Genomic DNA, 27,621 nt, shown 5'->3' on the forward strand with positions numbered 1-27,621 from the left:
ATAAATACAATTTGAACTTTGTTCTTTGTCATATGTTTATGTGTATGTATGTAAACTACATGAAGGTATGTGAGTATGTACGAGTATGTATGTGTTTTCTTACTAATACTACATTTCAGTTACATATATGTATGAGTTTATGTAAATATGTTCTCTTTTATGCATATTTGTTGTTTTTTCTTATTTTTCATTAAAATTAATAACTTTAATTTCTCAAAAATACTTTCTGAAGCATTATACATACATATTTAGTTGCTATCATTGTTCTTCTTCTTTTTGTTCTTTATGCTTGAATAATTTGTTCAAAATTTTATTTATTTTGTTGTTTGCTTAAATCCATTTAACATACATACATTTATTATTTAGGTAGATTGAAACACCATCATACAACAGGAGGAAACAGTCTTTCTAGCCAGGTACCTATAAGATGCAAATACAAAGTAGTCTTTCAATGCATTTTCTGAAATAAAACAACTCAGTTATAATATTGTGTTTGAGGAATAAGATCGCATAAAATAAATCTGATAGTGCAATAGACATGTCTTTTTTTAATAACTGAAATATATTTTCATAGAAGTAATGCAATACAACGACGTCTTGGAATCACTAGTACCTTTTTACGATGGTATTAGTGCTTATATAGAGCTATAACTTAAAATTGTTTAAATTAAAAATAAAAAAAGGCTTCTCATAGTATTGCAAAAAAATCCTTACACCCTGCATGACCTGCATTGGTTTTTTATTAACTCAAACTCAAAAAAACATAACCTCGTACTTCCTTAAGGTTATAGACATATATCCGAAAGATAAACTCGTAAACATCTGTACCAAAATCTACATTTTTCTATAATAATTCTACAGTTTTCTATTTTTTCTTATAATCAGATAAAAAAGTGCATATCTCACTTCCAACTACTTGAAAATTAAATACTGCAAAATAATGTTTGCTACTTTTTCGATCAACTTAAGGCGGGACTGACTTTAGAAACTTCAAAAACTCTACTTTTTGCTTAACTCTCTTTAAAAATTATCTAAGCATATGTCTCCAAAGTTATAGCTGGAAATTCGAAATATTGTCGAAATCGAAGAGGGGAAATAGTGGTTGAGCGTCTAGCAGGCATATGAGCGCTTTTGGGCAGAAAGTGAAAACTTTGACACGCGATTTCTCGGTTTTTCAGTTTAACGATTTTTCTTAATTGGCGGGCAGGATAGAAAAAAAAAAACAAAAAACGTCGTATGGAATTGGGGCAAAGTGTATTATCTTTGATTATTAACAAATATGAACGTTTTTGAAATTTTTATTTCAGATAGAAATTGCAACCTGCGTCCTTCCCTCCGTCCGGCAAGGGCACATGCGAGATGCATCGGACAATTGCTACCCAAAGGCATGATATAAAAATTTTCGTTTCCAAAAAATTTGCGACTGATGTTTCACTTTAATCAATTAGTTCTTTCCTTCCCTAAAAAATCCTCAAGAAAATCGTGTTTTTGAAGCGTTTAAAGCAGGCTCCCCCCTTAAGCGTTTACGAGAACTTCATTGTCAAAAAACAAATACATTATATATATATACATATAATAAAATTTAGAATTAGAGCTGTCTAAAACTTCGCTCTTTTTTGGAACTTGAAGTATCTTTTGCTTTACTCTCATTCTTCGGAAAACCAGTTGTATTAGCCACAGCTGTTTTTTTTATCATATAACGGGTGATTCATTAGAGGTAGTTTTTTCAATCACCTTTTTTTGACAGATCACGCGTCAGTCGTGTCAAGCTGTCATGCCACGTTTGTTCAGTATTGTTTGGCGTTTCATCATGGAAAAACTTACGCCTGAAAAACATTTACATATAGTTTAACGTTGTTATGGAAATTCACCATCTGAAAAGAATGTTTTTTGCGTGGTTCGCTAAACTTATGGTCAATATAATCGGCCTACTGAGCATACTATTCGCAACACCATCACCCATCTTGAGGCCCAGCATTCATTATTGGATAATATTTGACCACATCCAGCATGCAGTGAAGAAAATATAGCAGTCGTAGTTGACAGTGTACACGAATACCGTGGAGAGTCGAATCGGCGCTGTTCGCAGCAACTCAGATGGACGTATGGAACGACTTTGCGCATGTCAAAAAATAGCTTGCGCAAGAGCTGAAGCCGCTCAACATTCTCAAGCGACAAACTATCCAAGATGATCCAACGTTTTCGCACACATCGCTTCACTCAACGTATTTATTGAAAGAACACTTCGGTGAGCAGATAATTTCATGTTTTGGACCGGTAGATTAGCCATCAAGATCGTGTGATATCACACCATTTGACTTTTTCTTGCGGGGATATGTTAAGTCTAAAGTCTATGCTGATAATTCCGCTTCGATTCAGGCCTTGGAGCAAAGCATCCAGCGTGTCATACGAAAATTACCAGTCGAAATTGTCGAACGAGTCATCGAAAATTGCACTCAACGGATAGACCTTTGAAGACGCAGCCTCGACCAACTTTTGACCCCATTGAACTTGAAGTTTATTTGTTTTCTTTTTTTTTCTAAGTAGGGCACCTCGAAATGGATCACCCTTTACTACAAGATCGTTTAGAATCTTACTCATTTCATTCTCGAAAATCGTAAGGCTAACATTTTAAATAAATTTTTGAAAAATAATAGAAAACATTAGTTTGTGAGTAATATTTGAAGTTGTGCCAGAAATTCTCTTTAAAAATAAACAATCTTTTTTATCGGGATTGAAATACAAAAGTTTCGATAACTTTGCCATTTGAAGATCTATAATGTTTCTTATTTCTAGGATATTAAATTCGCTTTTAAGCAAGCAAAACATTTATTTTTTGAAATTTCTGGAGTGATTATTCCTTTCTGGAGTGATTATTCCTTTAAAAATGACAAAAAGTTTTTTCAAGCGGACATAACAATGAATGTCTAAGAACCTGGTTTTATTGTGTATTTTAACAGCTTTTGCCGAATAACGAATGTATTTCGTTTATTATCACTTTTTCGTTTATTATAATAGAAGAAAAAAAAGTTTTTAAAAATTTTATGAATCAATGAATCCGAGGCGGAGCTAATACCAAGCCCGCTAGGATCGATAAAAGGAGAGATCAATAGACAATTTCAGCAAATTGCAAATAACAGGTGGAAAAACATTACAAAATGCGTCATAACTAAACAATTATGGCCAACATATGACAGGAAAAGAACAAATGATTTATTAAATAGGTCAAGAAAAAGTATTTACAGAATAACAGCTACCACAACAGGGCACTGGCCATTTGGGGAACATGCGTCCAAAATGGGATTGCCCTACAACTATATCTGCCGTGGCTGCGAAGTAGCAGGGAACAAGGAAACAATCTTCCACTTTCTCTGCGAATGCCCAGACCGACACAAAACACTCGGAATCCACCAAGCACCAAATCTTGAATGGATTTCCACCAAAAGCATATCGGACATAAGTAGTTTCATCGAAACCTCAAAATGGTTTGAGAGAGAAGGTGAAACGTAATAGCAGATACAGGTGGTTCTACGAATAGTGTATCAAAATGGCACATCAAGTGCTAATTGAGCACGATAAGGCTGCACTCCTACCTACCTACCTACCTATTTATAAAGATTCTAAATTATTAAATATTCGAAAATATTAAAACAAAATATTTAATTTTCAAAATTATTAATTCTAAACTTTTTTTCTTTTTCAGATTATTCTTAAGGTAAGTGCTGATATAAATACACCATATTCATTCAAAATGTTGTTTAAACATATAGCTGAATAGACCCGAGAAATACAGTGCTATAATGGACTATGGACTAATTTCATATTGTTATAATTTTGGTTTTAATAATCAACCGTCTAAAAATAGGGCGTTAGCTGCCGATGTATATGCAGCAGTTCGTAGGAACCTTGCATATTGCAATAGAACCCCTACACACTATATTTTTTTCCAAAACTCTTAGAATATTAATTAATCTGTCGAATGTCTAGTTAAGTTCATCCAGTTTGGGTTCCAGTTCTTAAGTTTTCAACTGAACTCGAAAATCCTACAACTGAACTCGAAAATCCATCAATATTTTGGAAAATGGAAAAAAGTGTAAGAAAATTTGAAATCGAGATTAAACCCAGCTAACCACTTTTTCTATCTAAATTATCACATATCCATAAAAAAATATTATTATTGATAAATACAGGTAATAATGCCGGCTTCCAAAAAAATCGATATAATGAAAATTTTATTCCCATGATCATTGTAAAATACAACTAAGAAAGTTGCGTGAAAATTTCAAGTAACTCAAGCCGTTTCGAAAATCTTTTTTCTTACCGCCTGTGAAAACAGCCGATCCGATTATACCAAGTTAAAAGAAATCTTATAAATATACTCGTAACTTCGAAACTAATTTCCGTGTCAATTTAAAAATTTTGGATAATATTCTTTAATATAAGTAGATTTAATATATTTTTAAGTTTATATTATATAAACACATAAAACACTTCCAGAAAGAGTGTTTCAATGCCATGAAAGTCGCCTGATACTTGTATGTCAGGTGAAGACTTGAACAGAAACACGGGTTTTTCGATGTTTTTATCGTATATATTGACATTCACGGTGTTATGATGACTATCTAAGCTAACCCTTCTAATAATCGTCTTCATCGACTTTTCACACTTTACTTACGTTTTGAAAATAAGATAGCGATCCGAGTTTAAAATTATAAGGTAAATATAAAAAGTTTTTGTTCATAAAATAATAACTAAAAATATAGTCTACTTACCTCGTGACACATTAGGCGTGATTTCCTAAATATTTTCTAAACATTTCTTTGCATTATTTGCATTCGTTACGCTTTTAGTTCTAGTAGCAATGCTCTACTAACTAATCGCAAATGAGTGGGTGGGTTAGTGTACAGTGCTGTATTCCCTTACGCTTCATCACAATTTAACTCTAAACTTCTGCACACTAAGTGATGCCTTTCTTTTCATATATATACTATATTTTTGGTACATATATTAGTATATATATTTGTATATATGTATGTTGTAGTTGTATAGGTATGAATAGTAGATAGTTAAGCTTTATTTTATTTTTGCTGATGATTCTTTTACATCCTTTTGCTCTCCATAGATAATTGTAGGCATGTATAGTGGTGAGTACTAAATGAGCACTAAACTGGAGCGTTGACTAAGCCTAAGCTCTATGCTCTTCGCGTTTGTGGAGGGGAGGAAATACTCGTACTAGTTTCATTATGTCTAAGCTAAATGCCGCTAAAGCGTTTCTGGTTAGACGTATGACATGAGTGCGGGCGGAAATATAGAGGCGTCCTTGTAGGAAAGCGCGAGCGCGCGAGTTTTCTAACATTTCATTTCTTCTCTTGTCGTTATTGTTTTCTTTTGCTTTCACTTGGCAGCCAGGAATGTTGGACGTTATTCTATGCAATTTCAGTTATTTTAGTATACAATTTCGCCTTGTACATGCGCAATATTGGAAGTCTTTTGAAGCTCGCTTTATTCTTTTTTCGTTTTTTTGCTTTCATGCTTTCTTTTAGTGTAGATTCAAATAGGTTTTCCGCTTAAGGTAGCCACTGCGTATGGGTGACGATAGTCCGGTTTCGTTGCTATTGTTGTTGTAATTTGTTATTATTGTTATTATAGTTGGTAAAAACACAGTGTTGCATTGATTTTGATGATTTATGCAGGCGATGGGGTAGTTACAAATTGGTTATGCATATGCAGAGTGATGAATAGGAAGATAGCACAAAAGATAAATTTAAAAAAAAACAAGAATCCATTGAATATAAAAGCTTAAATGGCATTTAGTGGTGGATTATAGAGCTATAGATAAAATATATATAAATCTAGATTTTGCCAATTAAACTTAAGGTAGTAAAGTTTCGGTTTGGAAAAAAATATTTTTTCTTGCACAACAACAATTTTGCTAATTTAAAACTGATAATTTGTGAATGATTTTTTATATTAACATTTTGTTTAATTTTTGAAATTAGTCTGCCAACTTGTAATTGATTTTTATTATAATAATGTAAGTGTTTAAGTTTTTAATTTTCATTATTGCAAATGTAATTTTATATTTTAGTTAATAGTTTAGACTATGCAGTGTTTTTTAAATTTAGTTTTATTTTAAATTATATTGGCATTTATATTCTATTTATAATTTTATTAATTTTTATGAATTTTTTTTTTTATTTTTGTGTTAAATTTTTGACTTTTTAAAAAATTATCCATTTTTAGTTTTTTAAATAATTCAATTTTTTTTAATGGTTTTTTATGTATTTGTTAAATACATGCAAGCTGTTCATCTTTCTAAGTAATTATTAAACTTGGAATTTTTTAAATTTAAAATTTTTTACTTTTGTTTTATGTACATACCTATGTATGTACTAAATTGAACTCAAATTTTTTCTTGTTTGCTTTTCGTTAATTAATTTAATTTTTAAAATTATTTCTTTAATATTTTTATTATTTTATTCCTTGAGTTCGTGCTTTCAAATTAAAAACTTTAACTTTTTTAATTAACTATTATTTTTTTTTTAATTTTTGATAATTTGTTCATTTTTTCATGTATAATCTTTTTAATGTTGGTATATTTTTTCAATATATGCTTTAGTACTATATTTTAAATAATTATTAATTTTTGTTTAATTTCTGTTAATCAGTTTAATTTTTAAAATTAATATTTTTAATTGTTTTTTATTTCTTGAGTTCGTGCTTCCAAACTAAAACTTTTATTTTTTTTAATAAAACTTTTAATTTTTTTAATTAATTATAATTTTTTTCTTTCTAATTTTTGTTAATTATTAACCTCTAAATTCTTTAAATAATTTAAATTAGTTTAATTTTCTTTTATTTGATTTTAAATTCAATTATTATAATATTGTTTTATTTCTTAAATTCGTGATTTCAAATAAACACTATAGTGTTTTTTTTTAAATAATAATTATTATTTTTTAATTTATAATAATTAATTTAATTTTTTTTATTTTTTTTTATTTCTTGAGTTCGTGCTTTCAAACTAAAACTTTTAATTTTTTTAATTAATAATAGTTTGTTTCTTTTTAATTTTTGTTAATTAGTGTTTTTTTTTGTGTTATAGTTTTTGAATATACCTATGTTATTGAACCAAAACCTCTAAATTCTTTAAATAATTATTAAATAATAGTTTAATTTTCTTTTATTTGATTTTAAATTTAATTATTATAATATTGTTTTATTTCTTAAATTCGTGATTTCAAATAAACACTATAGTGTTTTTTTAATAATTATTATTTTTTAATTTATAATAATTAGTTTAATTTTTTTATGCATAATTTTTTTCTATTTCATATATTTCTTGAATACATGCTTTCAAACTAAAACCTCTAAATTTTTTTTAAATATTTTTAATTAGCTTAATTTTCCATTATATAATTTTAAATTGAATTGCTAAATTTAATTGTTAAAAATATTTCTTGAATACATGCTTTCAAAATAAAACCTCTAAATTTTTTTTTAATATTTTTAATTAGCTTAATTTTTCTTTATATGATTTTAAATTTAATTGTTAAAAGTTTGTTTTATTTCTTGAATTCGTGCTTTAAATCTAAAAACTTTAATTTCTTAAATAATTTTTGTTAATTAGCTTAATTATTTTATGTGTACTTTTTTATTTTAATTTGTTTTATGTATTTCTTGAATACATGCCTTCAAACTAAAAGCTCTAAATTAAAAAAAAATATATTTAAATTTAATTAGTGTAATTTTCTTTTATATGATTTATTAATTCAATTATTATATTATTTTTATTTTTTGAATACATGCTTTCATACTATTTTTTTTTAATTATTAATTTTTCTATAATTTTTGTTAATTAGTTTGATAATTTTTTAATTTTGTTTAATTTTTCTTTTAATGCCTGCTATCGAACTAAAAACTTTTTTCAAGCACAAAAAAGCCAACAATTACCATTTTATTGTGTTTTGATTAATTTGCTGTTGCTTTGTTTGGTTTTTTGTTAATTTGTTTTGTTAGTACTTTGGAAATTCCATTTCGCAAACTATTGTTTGTTGGTGAATGCGTGATTGAAGTGTGTCATACGCAGTTTACATTAAAGCATCCGCTTGCTCATGCAGCCTAAATACACAAGAAACAGCACACGAATAGTTTGAGGTTAGGATGGATATGGTGTGGTTTAAGAGGTGATTGTGGGTGGAAGCAAATAAAAGCAAAGTGAGAAATTGTGAATTTTCAAAAGAAAAAAAGTTTCAATATAAACAATTTTAAATCAAGTGAATTTCATAATAGTTTTGGTGATAATTATGTTGGCGGTGGTTATTTGTATTCGGTTTTTATTATCAATTTTGTTTGTTTATGGATTTTTGGTGGTGAAAGCGTTTGCAGTGTCCATTTCAAACACATTTTGTATCAGGCAAACGAAAGTCAATGATCAGAAATGAAATCCAAAGAGAAACAATATAAAAAAGAAACATTTCATAAATTCAAATTCGATAATAGTTTTCATTTGCATGGGTTAATCATTAGTAAATACATCATAAATATATATACATACATGTAATTAATTACTACATATATAACAGTAAATCTAGATATGTTTTGGTGTATTATTGATACTAAAGGTTTATATTATTCCATACAATAACTGCACATTTTTATTAATAAATATTTTTAGTTATAATATTTTTCAAAATAAAGCAAATAAATTCATCAAACTCGCTGGGTTAGTAATTTGCATATGTGTGTGTATGTACAATACGGTTACAACGATATTATCAGCACAGCGCGCAAATTCAGACATCAATGCACATATGTATATATGTATGTATGCAGGTTAGTAGCTTAAACTCTTATGTTTTAGTTTCATTCGTCTGCGATTTGCTCATAAGGGATGCTGTTCAACCGAATGTAAACATTAAAAATAAAAAGAGAAATTAAATTAATTTGTGTTAATTTGCAGTTTTGCTTTGTCAAAATGCAACCAAACTAAATAAATTAAAAACTTAGGCATTAATTCAGTTTGTTTTCATTAATAAAACACAGAAGGAATGAAAAAGTTCAAACGAAAACAAAACGCAATTCAACCAACAGACAAATTATACATTTTGCATACTTACTCGCAGGCAAATTTACTAATACACATATACATACATCCACATATTTCAATGCATACACCTGTGCGCGTATTAACGGTACAACTAGCGATGTGATTTGTGTGTAGAATTCGGCATGGTCACAAGAAAATTTAAGCTCTAATTCGTTCAATAAAAGTTAAGTTGGCGCCACGGTGCGTATGAGCAACATTTAAATTGACTGCTGACTGTGGATACCAGTATTTCAATTTCAACACAAAGAAAATTGAAAACCAAATTTTTTAATAAAACAATTTTCAAAGAAATATCTGCCAGCCATATAACATTTTGCGCGACTAAAATAAGGAAATTCGGAATCGTCGATGTGTTTTGGGGGCTCCACATTATCAGAAATACAAGCACTTGAGTGGCACAAAGCGCTCTGTGAATACCGTTAAGTCATCGAAAACGTGCCTCATGTGAGCCGTTTTGTGCTTGTGGTATTGGCGTCAGAGTAATAGCAGAGAATCTTAACATCTCTTATGGATCGATTCAATACATTTCTGTTAATGTTTTTGGTATGAAGATTGTCAATGCTCATACCAAACGACCCGAATCTTTCGCAAAAAATTACGTGAAGTAAAGATTAGGTTAGGTTAGGTTAATGTGGTAGGCCAATAAGCCACGCATAGACCAGTTTATTGCTTTCCGAGTCCAAGAGGGGTAGGCATGGTTTGGAATGCCTGCGTTTGTCCCGAATTTTGGCAGACTCTGCGGCCTCACTGTCGATATCTCCTCCAGTATATCATACTGTGGGGACCGCAGATGCTTACAGCGTAGTCTTGCCAATACGGTACAAGTGCACAAGATATGCTCTATTGTTTCTCTGGTGTCTTCTCGATCTGGACGTGAAGTAAAGATCGCAAATGAAATACTTGACAACAAGCTGAGGACTCTACATTGATCAAACTCATCATTATTGTTGACGAGACAAAGGTTTAGAATATCGGACAATCTAGCGAATGGCGCTCCAAAAATGAACCGAGTTCGAAAAACCCACCCGTATATGGCATGCTTTTAGTCGTGCAGTAGCCTATTTGGAAGTCGATAACAAGGATTAAAATACATGAAATTAAATTTTTTTATCAGTCCGTGGTAGAATATGTTGAACTTCAAGACTATTATCGACGCCCTGTATCTCAGTGGATGGTCACTTCTCTGTAGGAGGCACTCCGCGGCTTAAAAAACACTACAATAGTCAAGTCCTGACAGTAAATCCCTCCACCAGCTTTCCCTCCAAGCTTTGGACCATCGACAAAAAAGCCACTCTCCTCCAACGGCTTTTTCCCACCCGCAACTCCCTCGCCTATATATGGGCAGAGAAGGTGCCGCCAGAGTTCGGTTTGGCAACCAAATCATCCCAGTGAGCCGGTAAGAACTCAAGGTGTGTGAGGATTTCATAGTGTTCAGATACGTTTCCTATTAGGCACCTAGATTCTCTGAGCCAGATAGCAACTTTCGCAGCCATATACCTTCCCACAATATCTAAGGGTACTATGCGCAATATGGCGTTAAGTGCTATTGTTGGGGTGGACCTTAATGCACCACACATGCTGATGAGCGCCGCCCGTTGAACGCTCTCAAGTTTCTTTGCAAGTGTTGTCTTTTCTAGAATTTTCCACCAGATAAAAACTCCATAGAACATAATGGGTTTGACTATGGTGACGCAGAGCCAGAGGATCACTTTCAGTGAGAGACCCCACCTTTTACCAATGGCTGCTCTAGAGCAGCATAAGGCAATCGATTCCGATGCATGAAAACTTCCTATTTAGGATGAACCCGAGATATTTCACTGTATCCGCCAGTTGCTGACGGGTGTCTCCCATTTGAGGCATTGCTGATTTAAGTTGAAAAAATTATGGTTGTAATTATTGCAAGGGTAGAAAACATTCTCAAAATAATTTTGTGTAACTATTTAAAGTTGACAGATTCCAGCGAAAGAAAACGTTAGACAACATAGCGTCGAGTAACCTTAGTATTGGAAAAGCTTCAAATACCTTAAATATACAGTCTCTGGATCTGCAATAAAATATACAGAAATTATATTTCAATAACCGGAACTTCAACTTTTAAAAATCAAAAGCAAGTTCGTTGTGACCACGCGAATGCCCACCATTAATGAAAGCTGAACTGATTCACAATAATTAATCTACCGATATCTTTATGAATATACGTACATATATACAACTATTTTGTGTCACAATACGAATATTCACTATGACAATACGACACATAACATAAACCGATATACATTCACATAAACATACCTTCTACGCCGTGGATTTGAGGCCTGTCCGGGCAAATTGAAGCAACCGCGTGGAATTACCATGCGTGCATTACCTTTGGCGGGACGCGAGCCGCCCACCACTTGCAGACCGGCTAAATGAGCTGCGTAACCATCGCTCAAGACCGTGGCATTCGATTGCAATTTTTTGCTAACCTGCAAATACCCAACAAATAAAATTATGTTCCACACAAAATGCTCGTAATTTACACATACTTTGCCCACAATGAAAATCTGCTCGGAACGCAAGCCCACATTCGCATACACTGTTATGTCTTTGCTGCTACCGTACGCAGCCACAATTGAGATTCCGTGATTTTGCACTAAATTATTCAAGTAAGTTGTCTTGTGACCCAGCGGATCGGTGAGTAAACCGTCGGCGAAGGAGATCAGACCATGCGGGAAATTATGCTGGCTCAACCAGGATACTACACGTTGTTGTTGCATGTCTGGGCGGCCCGTAATGTAGATCAACAAATAGCCCAACTCTTGCCAATGACGACAGACATCAACCGCGCCAGCGCGTACCTTCGGATCACGCCCCGTCACCGACATGGACGCCGTAAAGGAACCATCAATACTAAAGACCACACATTCGGTCATTGGTGGCACTATGGCGACATAACAGTCCACCGATGTATGATCGCCACGTACGATCATTTTCACCGGATATATGCCATAGCCTAGCGATACTTGTTCGGGTATGGTATATGAGATGCGACCATTCTTATCGGTCAACTCGGTGGCAAGGAATGTCCATTCGCCGGCTGGTGGATCTTTCATTAAATGAATATCGACTTTTTCGCCATGCAGTGTGATCATATCCAGCGGTCCATACATGAAACGTGCATTGAGACGTTGTTCGCGTCCCTCCAATACAATAACATCGTTAGCACGATGATTGGCCGCTACATTTTTCAGTTTGACCGAAGTGCGTTTCTTCATCCATTTCTCTCGTGGCTGACTGGGATGGAAGGTGACTGTGTCTTTGTCGTCTGCAGAGCCGACAAATGGAATGCCATCAAATTTACCAATCTGGAAAGGATAATAGTGGATTATGATATGACGGATATCGTCGTCATAGAGAGACTAGATCGGTATCATTGACTTAGACTAGGTCAACGATCATTACAACATTTCTTGCTCAACAAAAGGTAGAGGTGCTCGGAGTTAGATGAAGCAATTTATCTTTCGCTCAACGATGATTACTTGTAAAATTGTGAGAAAAAAATTCAAACTCACCTGACGTAAAACGAACGCAATTACATCTGCGCTCTCCCAATAACTCGCGTGAAATAGATGTGGCAAGGCATGAGCGGGGAAATTACTCAAACCTTCTGGGCAATACAAGGCGTAGTCTAAACGTTTTGTTCCCCACCATTTCATTTGAACTGCAAATAAAATTGATAATTATGGCTGAATGCGAAACAATTATGACACATTTTTGATGTGAAGATACCAAATAAGCCTTTCAGTAGAGCAATAAATAAGATAAGGAATTATACTAATATTACAAAAACAAGTTTTTAAAGATGTTTACGAGGTTTCTTTACTGGTTTACGCAAGCAACTTACGTGAGTGGATTGTACTTAGCGATACATTTTCAATGAGACCAGAAATAGTACTTTGCATTGAGGCATCCGACAGACGTCTATTGCCCAAAATATTATTGGCTTCACTGAAATGTTGTGGATGGGATTGGATGACCTCCACTGATTGTAAGAAAAGTTCGAAAAGTTAAACTTGAAATGACTTATAATTTATTTGAAACTCACATAAATGGTACGGCTGCCCATTTCCCAGGGGATACTTGGCATAACGCGGCACATTCACTGGCGCCAACATGGAAAACCTAGCGCTGAGCAATGGTTCCAAACGGGAAGCAATCGGATCGGTAGGATGGAATAGATTGTACACTTGATTACAGTTCGGCCGTGCCAGTGCTGTGGAAAATAGGACGCTCACAAGAGAGTTTAATTTTGTAAGACTTTACGTCACATACCTGCCTTGGCATCATGCAGCTTACGCGCGGCCAATACAATGGAGAGCGGTGAACCGAACATAAAGAAATCACCAACTTCGAAATCCAATTTGTTGCCACGCGAATCGCTCGAAGAGGAGCGACGACGTCGCGGTGAAGGTGCAACCAGCAGCCGCTTGGCATCCAAATCGGAATCGTTGAAACGTTCATCGTCATCGGTACGCGATGAGCGGCTACCACCACCATCCGAACCATTGCTGCGGCAAAGCGCCTCATACGCCAACAGCGAACCCATCGAATCACCCAGCATTACCACTTGACCGGCGAAACCGTGACCCTCCTCAGACTTGATGAATTCATGATAGACTATATTGGCTGCAGTCACTGTCTTATTAACGGTATCTTGGAATTCTGGCGAGGCCACAGAAAGCAATGGTATGGCGCCAATCGGTACATCAGCTATATTTGGTATATCAACAGCCGACGGTGAGGCATCGAACGAGTATGGACTAAGACTAGAAAGTATGCCCAATGCATCGGTGCAGATGGAAGGGCATGGTACCATTTTGATGGTAACATGACTCAGCAGACTAGGATAATGTTGACGCATAACGCCCTCGAATGCGCCACGAAATGTGGTAATGTCTGACTTCTTGCCGGTCAGCTCGCTGGTGGCGTCTAAAACCATTAAGGACAACAACAAATTAATTTAAAAGTGTGATCATTTGCAAAAATAAATTTACTCACCCAAAACGCTGCCCGCGTGCACTACAAGTATTAGTATGGTGGTGGAACAGGAAGGTGTGCCTGGCGAACCTGGCGGCGATGCGTCATGACTACGATCTATGCTAGCCGAGGAGCGCAGCTGTCGCTTATTGCCACGCTCCGAGGCGACGCGCATTAGGAAGTCTTGATTGAAAATACTGTCTTCTTGACTGTCTTTATATACAATGCCACTACTTGGCGGCGGGCTGTCGTCACCCTCACCGAGCAATTCAAGTGAGCTCCACTTGGCGAGCGAGTTGGTCTCGTTGGTATCTGAAAAAAGGAAAACGGAAGCAGCACTTAGATTGGGAACGAGTTTGTGGAGCTTTTCGTAATACATACCAACACAATCAAAGAACTCTTCATCAGAATTGGACTTGGTGTCCACTTCCAGTCGTTCCATACGCCAATTTGCAACCTGTAAGTGGTGTTTATTGATGAATAAATATACATTTACAGTTTTTTTCAAATCATGACTTAGTTTTATTTGGAACTAGCAATTTCAAAATAAACTTTTAGTGAACACCCTAATCAAATAAATTGTCATACGAAACTTACGTTTTTGTGTAGAACATTCTTAGCATGCGGCTTTAAGAAGATTTGATTTTTGTAAAATATTAAATAAAACAATTTAAATAAATAACTGTAAAGTAAATAGTAAGAAAAAATTTCAAAATTAAAGCAAGCGCGATTTGGTGTTTGAAGATCTTGAAAATGGCTTGGTCGGCGCAATAAAATCGAGTGTTCTAGATATTTGAGTTATTCCATTATCATTGTCTCTGTATTCATAGAATCGGTCCAGTTAGCTTAATATATCAAAGCGTTCTAGGAGTTGGGAGAGCCAAAAACTTTGTTCATTACTAAAGAAGAGAGAAAGCGAAGACTTTCCTGGAGAATTATGTCTTGCTTGATTTACTGTAACTATTATTTTGAACTTATTGTACTATATATACGAGTATTGATCGCTGTGTATCAAACTAACAGATATCTCATTTAAGCTACTATAAGTGTTGTTATTAATGTAACGGTTACCTTATCTTCGTTAGGATAGGAAGGATTAGAAAAGTTGTCATTGAGGTCATACAACGGTAGGCCCAGAAAACTTGCTGTTTCGACGGATCATATAGAGAGGAGTGTCAGATGTGTAGGGTTAGCAGGGCATACAATGAGATAGTTAGAGTCAAGCGGGGACTCATTGTACGTTGGACATATGTTTGATATGTCCGGGTTGATTCTGGATAAGTAGGAGCTTAACCGGCTACAATATCCAGAACGAAGCTGAGCAAGTGTGACTCCCGATTCTCGTGGCAACTCGAGGATTTCGTCTGCAATGGGTGGTGGTTTAACTCCAAGTGCGCCGTTCACTGAGAGAGAGTTGTTGAAGCCGTTAATGGCTCCACTGTGAATGAAATGAAAGTTTGGTCTGTGTATTTTTCATATCGTCAACGCAGTTGAGGAAGGACCTTTTGATGTTCCTATGAGGCTGTTCCGCTAAAAGCAGGTGATTGCAGGGAGTTAAAAGATACTGGCTACCTAGTGCATCGTGTTTATGGCAACGGACAATGGAGAGTATCCAAATCCATTGAATTTCTATGGTAGTTGTACTATAGGAGGTCTTTAGAGGGTGAACAGTGAACAGACATTCTCATAAGCCCTTAGAAAAAACGATTAACTATTTAACTAAAAATATGAACTTTCTGGGCTCGACTGTACCAACTGCGAAGTTTTATGGGGCTATAGTATAGATTTTGGAGACTATTTATTAACACGACTAAATATTTCGTTAATCTACAAAAAGAAAAAAATATCTATCTTGCAACCTCGAAGAATTTTTAATTTTTGGAAAATTTTCCGCAACTTTCAAGATTTTCAAATCACCATGCGCACAGTTGAAAGCACGATATAAAAACTTGATGACATAAAGCACATTTAGACATTTAGACATACGCATTGCAAATATTGAAGAGCACAGAAAGCACAGGAAGAAACGGAAATTTCCTGAAAGAAAGACAACACACCTGCAAATCAAAGCTATGTGCAGAACCAACCGGTGAGTGTAGCGCGCCCTTCGAACCGAATTTCGATTTTGTCATTTGTATACTCTGCGAGCGTGAGCGCGCGCTGACTTCCTGAGCCGCCTCCTCTTCATCCTCATCCGAGGTCCCTTCAGCGCTTGGCGGCTCTTGGGTAACAATTGGTGGTGGCGCGCCACTAGACTTTCGACGCTCACTGCCCGTACTGCCAGTAATCGGTCGGCCATGCAAGTCCGCCACGCTGTCAGCTAAAAGTAAACGAGACAAAGTTTAGTACTCTTACTTATATTAAAAACTTATTCAACTTCTTCACGCGCTTACCATCTTCCACATCACTTTCGCTATCTTCGCCACCACCCATTTTCTTCGCCAGCGCCAATTGTGTTTGGCGCTCGATCTCACGTATATCCTCAATTGTCAGGCCGTACCATTCATCTTGCCAGGCCCACGCTTGGCGATGTGCACGCAGCATTGTTTTTCGCAATGCCACATCGTGTATGAATTTCTCTAACTTGGTTTGCATACCCCAATAACGAAATTCCACGCGGCAAATTTTGTAGGCGCACATAAGCGACATATTGCGTGCGGTGGGTTGCTTTTTGCCCTTGACTTCGCGCCAATACTCCTCTAGCCATTCCTCGCTCAACGGACCACGTCCTGTCTTATCAGATACAAAGAGCTTAGGATCCTCCTCCTTTACATAATCACCGCCATATAGTTGATCCTTCACTATATCGATTACGTCTGTGGAGGTAGAAAGAAGAATATATATAGTACATATGTAGAGATCTGAAAGCAAGTTAAATTGTTTGTGGTCAGTTGTGTCAGTACTGTGGTAGAGGTTATATAGTGGAGCTATCTCAAAGAAAGATTTGTGTAGCGCAATATAACTATTGATGATTATTAATAACATCTTATGGAAGTAATCGAGCTTTTACCAAAAAGGTTTGGGAGGTACAGAATATGGTTAGTGTTATTAGTAGCTGAACTCAATGATATCATGAGAAAAAAGTCTATTATTTTGCTGATTGGTTACTGAGCTCCGAAGATCCATCCATTGCTTTGATTTTGATCTTATTATATCCAATTCTCTTAGAATATATCCGAATAAAAAAAATGCCTTTTTATATTTTTTCTAACCATTTTTCTTAATTCGATATAAAGTATTACAAAATATTCGGTATTATCCAGATGTACTTTGTCTAAATTAGGAGACTTTCGAGTCATATGAAGCAATAAAACATAATCATAATACGTTTCATTCAGAATTAAAGTCGATGTTTTATTGATGAGAATAATGTTCCGAACATTTCTCTTGGTATTGAATAACTTGAGTCAAAGAATTTACGAAAAGGCTCTATAAATACCATAAAATTTATTTTTTTAAGATTCGGTATCTTTGTTCTGCCACCAGGTTTGAATCGCTCCCTAGTTAACCTTGAATACAAACATTATCAATTCCAAGTACTTCGGCGGTACTCAGGAATCTTAAACTGCACTTAAGTTATTTGACTTATTTCTTCAACTGACAGGTGTTAATCATAATTCTAACTCATTCCGAATATTATAGTTCATTGGGTTGGAATCTATATATCATGAAAAATATGTTTAGAATCGTCTATAGGTATCAAATTTTTTGATATATAGGACCATTATAGACTTCTCCAAATTTTCAAAACTATTCTTACTAAAAGATCATTTACATTTATTAAGAAATAATCTATTCTTTCATTAAGCGCTACTACTACAAAGCTGCTTTCGTCTTACGTAAATTGCCTTCAACTAAACTAAATTGAAATCATCGAAAATCGCTTTATTGTTTTTCAAAATATTCTCCATTAAGATCTATACATTCATCATTACCATAAGGTATCTCCAAAACATGCGTTCTGAACGCATCAAACACCTCTTGGTGTCGAAACACGTTGATCTCTTAGTGTCTTGTTTTAAAAACGTAAAAGACATTCGGTGCCAAGTCTGAACTATATGGATAATGACTCGCAAATCGATATTTTGAGTGCTCAAAAATGCAGTGGATTCAATCGATGTTGGAGAGCTCCCAATGAGGTGAAGAGTGTTCCGTCTTCGGCAGCTGGTTTTTCTAATTTCTTGACAGTGCTGTTGATTGAGTAATTCACGTTTCATCATCTCCTATGATTTCAAAGACGTATTTCGAAGCACTACTTTCGTATTCTTTTAAGCGATCGACAAATTTTGTGGGGTTCGAAGTGAACAACTGTTTTTATGTCCCACTTATGCCCATAGTTGCTTCTATCTTACGATAGGTCACATGATCTCGCTATGTTGTTATGTGCGCAAACAGTATCAATAGTTTCTGGAAAAACAACTGATTTCGGATGACCTTCACGAAATCCATCTCGAGGTGATCTACGATAACGATTGGATTCACAAGTTTTTTTTTTTTGTTTTGTGTGTGATGAGGTGGAAAATGTCTTCCGCATCACCAGTGCTGCGTCACAGCAACGGTATGTGCCACACACTAAAAACCCGATGACCCGACGCCCACCCCGGGGACCACATTTTCATTATTTCAGGGTGGCGTTGAGACATTTACATCTGTGCACCAGCGTCCAGGTCCCAATTTTTGCTGCGCAGCAAGATTGTTGCGAAATTCTGGATAATCCTCCAGTTTGCTTCACTTTCCAGCATGATGCTGATTAAATTATCCGCGTTTATTAGGCCAATCAGGCCTTCTATGGCGGTGCTTTCTCGTTGCCATCGCATCACAGCTCTGAGGTAGTCGGGTATTTTAAAGCTTTTTCCGAGAGCTTCGAATCATATCCACTTATTTAGCGCTGTTGACGTTTCGGACATCTAAACTCGCCAGCAACACTATTATTTTGTATTTATGCCATCTTCGCTATGCTTCTCCACTTTCAATGTCGCATTTTATAGCTCCTTAATAGCTTCCTTAATAGCCCTTTCGTGTATAGGTAGCCGTTCATAGAGCTTTCCCGATGTGTCAAGCATGCATCGTGGACGGTATGCTGATGGCTAGTTGGGATCTCCTTTTCCCCTACTGATTACCGTTGCTTTTTCCAGGGCTCAGGGAATTTTCCTTCGCTCTGCATCGCTTATTTTCAGGATTTCTGCTGGGATCCTGTTCAGTCCATATGATTTGTGTGTCATGAGCTTGAGTTTAGGAAGAGCTGCAACTAGGGCTGCTTGCAGCTCTTCCAGGGTAAACTGAGGAATTTACGGAGATCTTAGAGTGTGTTCTGGATCACTAGCCCATTTTCCGTGTGTGGTGAAGAGTGTGTTTACGATGTGGTTTACTTTGGCAGCGGTTAAGTCAGGTGCTTTGCTCGAGCACCGTGTTTCCTTAGGGGTTTTTACTAATATCCTCGCGTAATTCCTCCCATTTTTTCTTTTTGCTATCATCGATGGTGTAATTCAAATCCTTTTTTCTGCTTTGTATTGCTCGTCTTCTCGGGATACGATAGTGTCAATTGAACCTGCCTTTGATGAAGCTTCACCGCCAAACATTTAATTAAGCTCCCTGATGCACGTTTGCAGAAAATTAATTCCATATTTTGACTGAGATGAATATTTAAAGTTACTGTTAACAACACAAGTAGCGCTCATATGTCAAAACGTTATGAGTATATATAACATCAAACATGTCAAACTTTACGATAAGGTTCTGAGGTGCTAGATTGCAACATTAGAGTTGATAAATCCCGAAATATAAAAGGCAACCTACATACATACGTATAAATAATGAGAAACGCCTGTCTGCACCTATCGCAGAACCCAATCATTCATCTATTTTTCAAGTTCACTAGTGTCTCCATTCGAATTAATTCACTTCTTTTGACAAAAGTTAAAAATTAAATGCTGATTTATGTTTGAAGCTGACTAACTATTCATAATCGTTTGTAGGCTTTACAACACTTCCCCTAACCCTAACCCCACAAATCTTGAACCCCATTCTTAATTAGGTGCAAATTCATATATAGTATTTCGATATTTAATTTTATCATCACTTACCCACAATACGATTTCGCAAATCACTGCCGCTCAATTTGAACACATTATCCTGATAACCGTTATCCGGAAAATAATAAGTTTCAATATCGAGCGAGAATTTCTCCACAAACGGGCAGGTGTAGCGCGTGCGAGTATATGGATAGGCATTCCACGCCTCCTCCTCCACCGTCAAAGCGCTCTTCGGCAATAAACCTGTACGACGAAAGCAATCGTTCCATTATTCACCATGCATACAAGAAAAGCGCCCGAGTAAATGGGTAATTAGTGTTGGCACTCATTACATTTAATTGAATAGTTCACTTAATTGCCATTTAACTCACTTTTTATCCAACCGGGTAGATGACTGCCAACATGATAGATTTTCTTCGTATACTGTCCATTGCCGCCGGGACCGTCTTTGTAGGGTTCATTAATGATAATTTCAACACCGCTGCCCTCACCATGACTCTCCTCACGACTTTTTTTCTATAGGTACAAAGCAAAGTGTGCAATAAGAAATATGCCATGGCAGAATGTATAATTGAATGAGATAAAATGATTTATAATCGCTGCTTTAGTGTTTTGATTGGCTTCACCGCTGTTAGCGGTCGTTACAGCCGCACAACACGCGCACACCGCTCGCTCACTTACCGCTATCATATACAGCTGTGCGATGCGATATTCCTCCACCGTTAACGGCAAGGGTATGCGGTATTCTTTTATTAACATTTTGTTTTGCTGCTTCGGCTCGACGCGCCTCAAAGGGTGAACTCATATAACAGGCAATATTTTGGGACGTCCTTTTGGATGTCGGTCTAAATATAGCTTTTAATTGACTTGGTTGGGTTTTATTGCCAACGCAATGTGTTTGCAGACATTATTTGCGAGCTGTTGCGCCTAAAAGTAGAGCCATGCTTTCCGCTTTCTATTTGTTGCTTTTCAAGGGGCTGACGTAGACCTCTGTAAAAAATGGAAGAAAGTTTGATTATTATTTCGTTAGGTTAGTTATTACCTTGTAAATCAGTCAGATATGTAGATAAATGTACAGATAGTTTGTGCTTATCAGCTAGATATATAGATAAAGGGCTGGTTTGGATGCAAATTAATCTTTATTCGCCTGTATTTACTTCATTAAGGAGATAAAGATAATAAATCTATGTTTTTATAACTTTCCTTCTAAAGAGTTATCAGTTGTTAGGCAAAAGCTGATTTTTGGGATCAAAGCATGGAATTATTTTGGATATTTATGAATTACTATTGTGGTTTTTTTTTGCGTTTTCTGCGATAGTAATGTATGTATATATTTTTTATAACGTTAAAAAGATATTTCAAAAAATATTATATTTTGACGTGAGAGTTTTTTCCTTCATATCTTAAATACAAAAACTTAAGTGCATTTGGACATAAGAACGAAATTAAAAAGAATTCCGAGAAAGTTAATTTTTTTTACGAAATAAAACTTGGTTATTTTACTCATAAATTTTGTGGTTATGTGAAAAGGGTGTGAACACAAAAGTTTAAAAATTTTTTATTATCTACAACAATGTCATATAACATTTTTCTGAACGTCTCGTAGCTTTGCCGAAACTCGAGTGAATTCATTTTAGTCTTTCAAATTCAGAACGCCTTTAAATTAGTTTTCCTTCATTTTTGTTATTTCATCTTAACTTTTCTATGGGTTTTGCCATTCCATGATTTGTTGGTCTTTCAGAAAATATCCACCCTAATCTAATATTTCTTATTCATAAAATAGATTTCTAAGGTATTATGATTGGATATCCGCTTATTACGAAAATTATTTTTACATCTTTGGTGAGGCCTATACAGGAGTATGCTTCTGTGATGTGGAACCCCTAGTTATCAAGTCCATTCGGAAAAGTTAAAGCCCGTTCAAACAGGAGATATGTTAGTAAAAAGACTTTATTACTTTTTGCCTTAAATCATTTACAGTGAGATTACAGGTTAAGTCCACCCCCATATACTATTCTTTGCAACTTATAAATCTACATACTCTTGCTAGTCAGTGGGAAAATGCTTGGTGTAATATTACATATTTATCAACGAAAATGTTTTTTTTATTTTTATTTTTTTTTTGTCGATTGCTGTTTTGTTTCGGGCTCATACGCATAGATCCATGATTCGTTACCTGTGACGATCTTATAAACGTCTTTTGAAGCACCGCGATCGTATTTTTTCAGCATTTCTTTACACCAATCCATACGAGCCTTTTTTTGAACGATTGCCAAATTGTGCGGGATCCAACGAGAACAAACCTTTTTTACGGCCAGGTGCTCATGCAATATCGAATGTATGCTGGTGGTAGAAATGCATAGGCATGCCTCTATCTGAAGGTATGTTACATGACGGTCTTGCATTATCAGTTCACGTACGGCATCGATGTTTTCTGGCACAACGGCAGTTTTTGGACGACCTTCATGGAATTCGTCTTTGAGCGAGCGTCGGCCACGATTGAATTCGTTGTACCAGTTTATCACAGTGCTATAGGATGGTGCTTTATAGCCATACAAAGATTTTAGTTCATCGATGCACTCTTGTCGTGATAATCCACGTCGAAAGTTGTGAAAAATGATCGCACGAAAATGTTCACGAGTTAATTCCATTTTTTGGCCGAGATGAATTTTTTAATTCCCTGTAAATAAAACAATTCACGATTAAATGACAAAACGTTCTGAGTGATGTTATGCTAAAAACGTCAAACTTTCCAAAGGAAATGTCAGATTGCACCTGGCAACACTTAGTGTTGCCCTAGGCCAAAATATATATAGCAGCCCTCGTATATTTCTAGTAAAACTTTTGATTTGGTCAGTCTAGAGTCCATCTCTGTCGATATTAATTTTAACGTTCCCGTTCGCTCAACCAGACTGTTTAGACCTTTACTTTTTAGAGCCGTTCCGCCGTATATGTGACGATTTCAAATCTCATTCCAACACATTTGATCTAACATAATATTCACTCTTTACGATTAAAAAGGTTTTTTATCTACTCTTAACAAGTAACTTTTAAAAATACAAAGCTTACTTTAACCTAATTCTTAATTTTGACTGTTAAAATTTTTCTTTCTATAGCTAAGCAGCTTAAGATCGCAACGCTTAAAAACTCTCTTTTTTTATGTCTCGGCTAATTATGCTCGTTTGCGGGTTGGGCCCCTCGCGTCGGTTGGCGGGTAATCGTCGTTGGGTATTGATATTATTACGGAAATTAATATTCGCACTGCGATTTCAAAATACAAATTTTCAAACATTTCAAAATCTTGTAAAAGATACATACATATGTATGTAGTTCTAAGATTTGTTTCAGAGTAAATAAACTTTTAAACATTATTAATTTCGGGAAAACATTTACATATGCATGTGTCAAAATTTCCATTTTCCAAGAAATTTGTTTGTTGCACAAATGCCACACATTAACATAGAAAATATAAACAACTTTAATGTAAGCAATCACAAAGAAAAATCACTGAAAAGCAAAATGAAATACAATTCAGTACTGATGCCAATACAAATGTCGTTTCCGGAAGTCTTTATTTCCAGAAATAAAGAAAAATAAAAATAGTGATAATAAAGGAAAGAATTAGCTCTCTAAATTTTGATTAACTCTAGTTTATTCTTTTGCTTTCAAAACTGAACTCATGATTTTTCTCTGTAAGACATATGGAAGCTGAAGTCTATGAGATCTTAAACGTGTTATCTATTTTGAAGGGACTGAATTTTGGAGAAGACGGGCAAGTGTCGAATTATAACAAGTGTACACTGGCGAACCAATCAAAGTTTATTCAACAAGCCAATAGACTCAAGAAATATTTGCCATATAGACATTAACTAAGCAGGCAGTTTTCCCATAAAAAAAAAAAGTTTACGCATCATAGACCAAAGTGAAGGTCAACGGTGCATGTTCGGAGCGCAAGGCGAAAAACAACCAATCAGTTTGACGAGCATTTACGAGCACATTTTCAGTTTGTCTATAAATTTGCATTATTTGCTGCAATGGTGTGAAGTAAATATTCGGTGAATTAAAACAGAAACGTTTCTGAGTAATGACTATTTCATATTTAGTATTATGTATACGTATGTATGTATGTGTGTGTGTATGTACGTAACTCAAAGTGAAATATTTGTTTGGATTCACATCACTTTTATTTGAGGAAGTACATATGTATCCATTTAATGGCAGACTACAAATTTTATAGCAATTTATGGCAAATATATACAAATTTGAGGATGCACATAAACAAGAAAAACAGAATTTTTTGATGGCTTAAAAATAAATATTATTTTTAATTATATATTATGTGTTGAAGCCATATATATTTGTGACGCAAATCAGTTTTGGCGCATAGTGAGTTCTATATTTTGTGATTTGAAAACATTTTTAAGATCCTGAAAAAATTATTTTTAATTTAGGAAAGCTCTCTTAAGAGTTTCACAGACAACTTTTGTCTTATAAATGTTTTATGAAGCACTCATTGCCTTCATCATAAGCAAAAAAATTAAAAGTAAATTCTTCCTTAACTGAATGTGTACCTTGGGTCCAGTCTATATATAAATAATCAGCGTGACGAGCTGAGTCGACTTGGTCATGCCCGTCTCTCTGTCGGTTTGCCTGTCTGTCTGTCTGTATATACGCCAACTATCGATCTAAAATTTAGCACACACCTTTTCAATCCTAGAATCTGCTCATCTGTTGGAACCGCCAACATCGAACCATAATAGCATGTAGCTGCCTTACAAACTGAACTACCGGAATTAACTGCTTGTATGGAATTTAATCTGACAAAATATTTTCAAAAAATTTTGCATGGAATATTACCGTAGTAAACGGTACAAACTCTGAAGAAATTGGTCAGATCAGATCACTATGGCATATATGTAGGTGCTATACGGAACGGTCGTAAACAAGTGCTTGTATAATATCTTCACGAAATTTAGCATGGTTTCTTGCTTAAAGCAATGAAACAATCTCCTCAGAAAACTTTTAAATCTAGCTATTATAGCATATAGCTATTATACAAACTGATCAAAATCAAGTTCATCTTAGGAATTTTTGTATTTGCCATTTTAGATGCTTAGAAACAACACTTACTTCTATGGGCAAAAAATGGTAAGACTTTTTAATGTAAATTGCGCGCGAAAAGCCATTTTTTTTCCTTGGTATGACTGTCAGTGACATCTGTGCCAAATGTCACATCGAAATAACCATTCGTGTTTAGTATACGCTTGTCTTTCTGAAGTATATAAGGTTCATTCGACGATTTTTACGATGAGTGAAACATTCAACAAGTATCTCCAATAAATTTTCTGTGCGGAATCGCAATTCTGAGGCCGAAATATTCAGAAATATTCTTCTGTGATAACTGTTTGTCACGAGCAAGTGTTTTTAAAATTATTCAGAAAGGGTCGAAAACGCGTTGACGATGAACAACGTCCAGAACGGCCATCAACATCAACTGATGATCAACATCAATTTTCTTCAATAAAATAAAGAAATTAGTTCTTGATAATCGACGATTAACAGTCAGAGATCTTACTGGCAGCGTTGGAATATGGGAAGGATCAGTAAAAACCATTTTGAAAGATCTATAGATCTTGAGCCTAATTAAGTGAAAGCACGATTGGTTATAAAATCGTTAGATATTTTCGAAAAGCAGCGTCGCTTTAAAATCTGTGAAACAATGCTTTCCCAACTAGCAAAATATAGTAAAACGTTTTATTACTGGCCATGAATCAAGAATCTATGCTTATTAACTGGAAACAAACGATCAATCGGCCGAATATCGTCGCAAAGATCAGCCGAAGCCACGTCAATGCAGGTTAAAAATTTATGTTGTTTATATAATTATGTTGACAGATCTCTTCGATTACTGAAGAGTGGTGCATTCCGGATTCCTTCCGTCTGACCAAACTGTAAACAAGAAACACTATTTGTGTATTATGCGTCGTTTGCGCGAAGCTATTCGTGTAAAGAGACCGGAATTATGGGCCGACAACTCTTGGTTTTTGCACTATGATAATACACCGTCGCATACTGCATTGATTGTTCGTGAGCTTTTCACCAAATTTTTAAGGAATATCGTGCCGCAACCACCGTATTCACCTGATTTAGCTCCGTGTGACTTCTGGCTATTCATCAAACTCAAACAATCGCTTCGGGGAAACTTTTTTGAGTAAATTGAAGCCATTAGACGTGAATCGCTACGCGCATTGAAAGCTATTCCGGAAACTGTTTCGATGATTTTAAAAAACGTTGGCACAAAGTGTATTAAGAACAAGGGGGATTAGTTTGAGGGGGCATAGATTATGAAGAATAAATTAAGCATTTTAAAATTATGAACTAAGTCTTACTATTTTTTTCTCATAGTAGTATACCGATTTTTTTCGAACCAATGGTAATTTCAAAATAATGTAAATATTATTTTCTTAAGGGGGTATTCTAGAATTTTGAAAAAAATCAATTTTTTTGCATATTCTTAAAGACTGGACCTTTAAGAATATATTCCCCAAAGGAATTTTTAAAATTCCTATTATTTACCGACTTATAGCTATTTTAGTGACGCAGCGTATAGACTGCCTGCAGTTAGACTCAAATCTTCAATCGCGTTTTTCTCGAAAGTTCTAATAAAGCGATTAACTTGAAATTTGGTGTGGACCTTCTTTATCCTCTCTATGGTTGGAACTAGGATTATTAAAAAATTTTGATCTTTGCCAAAAAACGGGCAAAAAACTTAAACAATTAAATAATTCAAACATATAAAAAAGTCATCGAACGCGTGCTGGAACACTATTCACTTTTTGTCTATAAATTGATATGCATTGCTTTTTTAAAGAGTTTATTCCTATAACCTCACACACATTACACTAAAAGCATTTGCACAACAAAACAATATTAATAAACAAACATTTAAGTAGTAGTAATAGCGCACATCAAGTAAAAAGCAAAAAAAAAAAGATATTTGTATGAAATATTACTCTTGCTTAAGAGCAGTATTGTGTTGCCAAAATTTGTTGGCAAAACTGTCAATTAATCAACGGCGAACACAGAAAAAACGGCAAAACGAGAAAGATTATTACTGTTTTTATAATTTCGCACTCAATGGAGCAAATAATACAAAATAAGCACAGATAAAAACATACACATCGTCAACTGAAATACAAAATAATGTAACATCAGTTTTTATAAGTTTGCAAAAAATTAAAAAAACGATTAAAAAAACTGTTCGTATAGAAACGAAATTTGTTTTTCGGTTATAACTTGTTGCATATGATAGCAAAAGCTATAATTTTGTATCTACATATATAAAATATGATGTGGTGAACCGTAATCAAACAAAGCACTCAATTTTGAATTTTTCTATGATGTGTTTGTTTATGTTTTCTAGTTTAGGCCTTAAATGCAAAACAACTTATCATGCAAAAAGTA

The 27,621-nt window shown here is 34.9% G+C and overlaps 1 protein-coding gene across 8 annotated transcripts in view; it reads right to left on the reverse strand.

Annotated features, from left to right (window-relative positions):
* Positions 1–286: 286 nt before the first annotated feature.
* The window catches only part of LOC120774445 (protein retinal degeneration B), a 54,718-nt gene continuing 27,383 nt past the window's right edge, over positions 287–27,621 (reverse strand). For 2 of the 8 annotated variants that reach the window (XM_040104088.1, XM_040104087.1), the window contains exons 2-17: positions 20,839–21,147; positions 20,529–20,673; positions 20,209–20,400; positions 16,519–16,941; positions 16,183–16,445; positions 14,723–14,752; positions 14,507–14,582; positions 14,147–14,437; positions 13,421–14,077; positions 13,194–13,361; positions 12,993–13,130; positions 12,661–12,809; positions 11,635–12,453; positions 11,402–11,574; positions 4,773–5,612; positions 287–460 (exon numbers count right to left, since the gene is read on the reverse strand). In XM_040104088.1, the coding sequence (XP_039960022.1) occupies positions 5,540–5,612; positions 11,402–11,574; positions 11,635–12,453; positions 12,661–12,809; positions 12,993–13,130; positions 13,194–13,361; positions 13,421–14,077; positions 14,147–14,437; positions 14,507–14,582; positions 14,723–14,752; positions 16,183–16,445; positions 16,519–16,941; positions 20,209–20,400; positions 20,529–20,673; positions 20,839–20,916 (3,675 nt within the window). In that variant the 5' untranslated portion in view covers positions 20,917–21,147 and the 3' untranslated portion in view covers positions 287–460; positions 4,773–5,539. Of the gene's footprint in view, positions 461–4,772; positions 5,613–7,953; positions 8,122–8,612; positions 8,897–11,401; positions 11,575–11,634; positions 12,454–12,660; positions 12,810–12,992; positions 13,131–13,193; positions 13,362–13,420; positions 14,078–14,146; positions 14,438–14,506; positions 14,583–14,722; positions 14,753–16,182; positions 16,446–16,518; positions 16,942–20,208; positions 20,401–20,528; positions 20,674–20,838; positions 21,148–27,621 lie in introns of those variants that run through there. The other 6 variants (XM_040104093.1, XM_040104089.1, XM_040104092.1 and 3 more) reach the window with 6 other exon arrangements.

The sequence above is a fragment of the Bactrocera tryoni genome, chromosome 4, assembly GCF_016617805.1.
Source record: "Bactrocera tryoni isolate S06 chromosome 4, CSIRO_BtryS06_freeze2, whole genome shotgun sequence".
Taxonomy (NCBI): Eukaryota; Metazoa; Arthropoda; class Insecta; order Diptera; family Tephritidae; genus Bactrocera; species Bactrocera tryoni.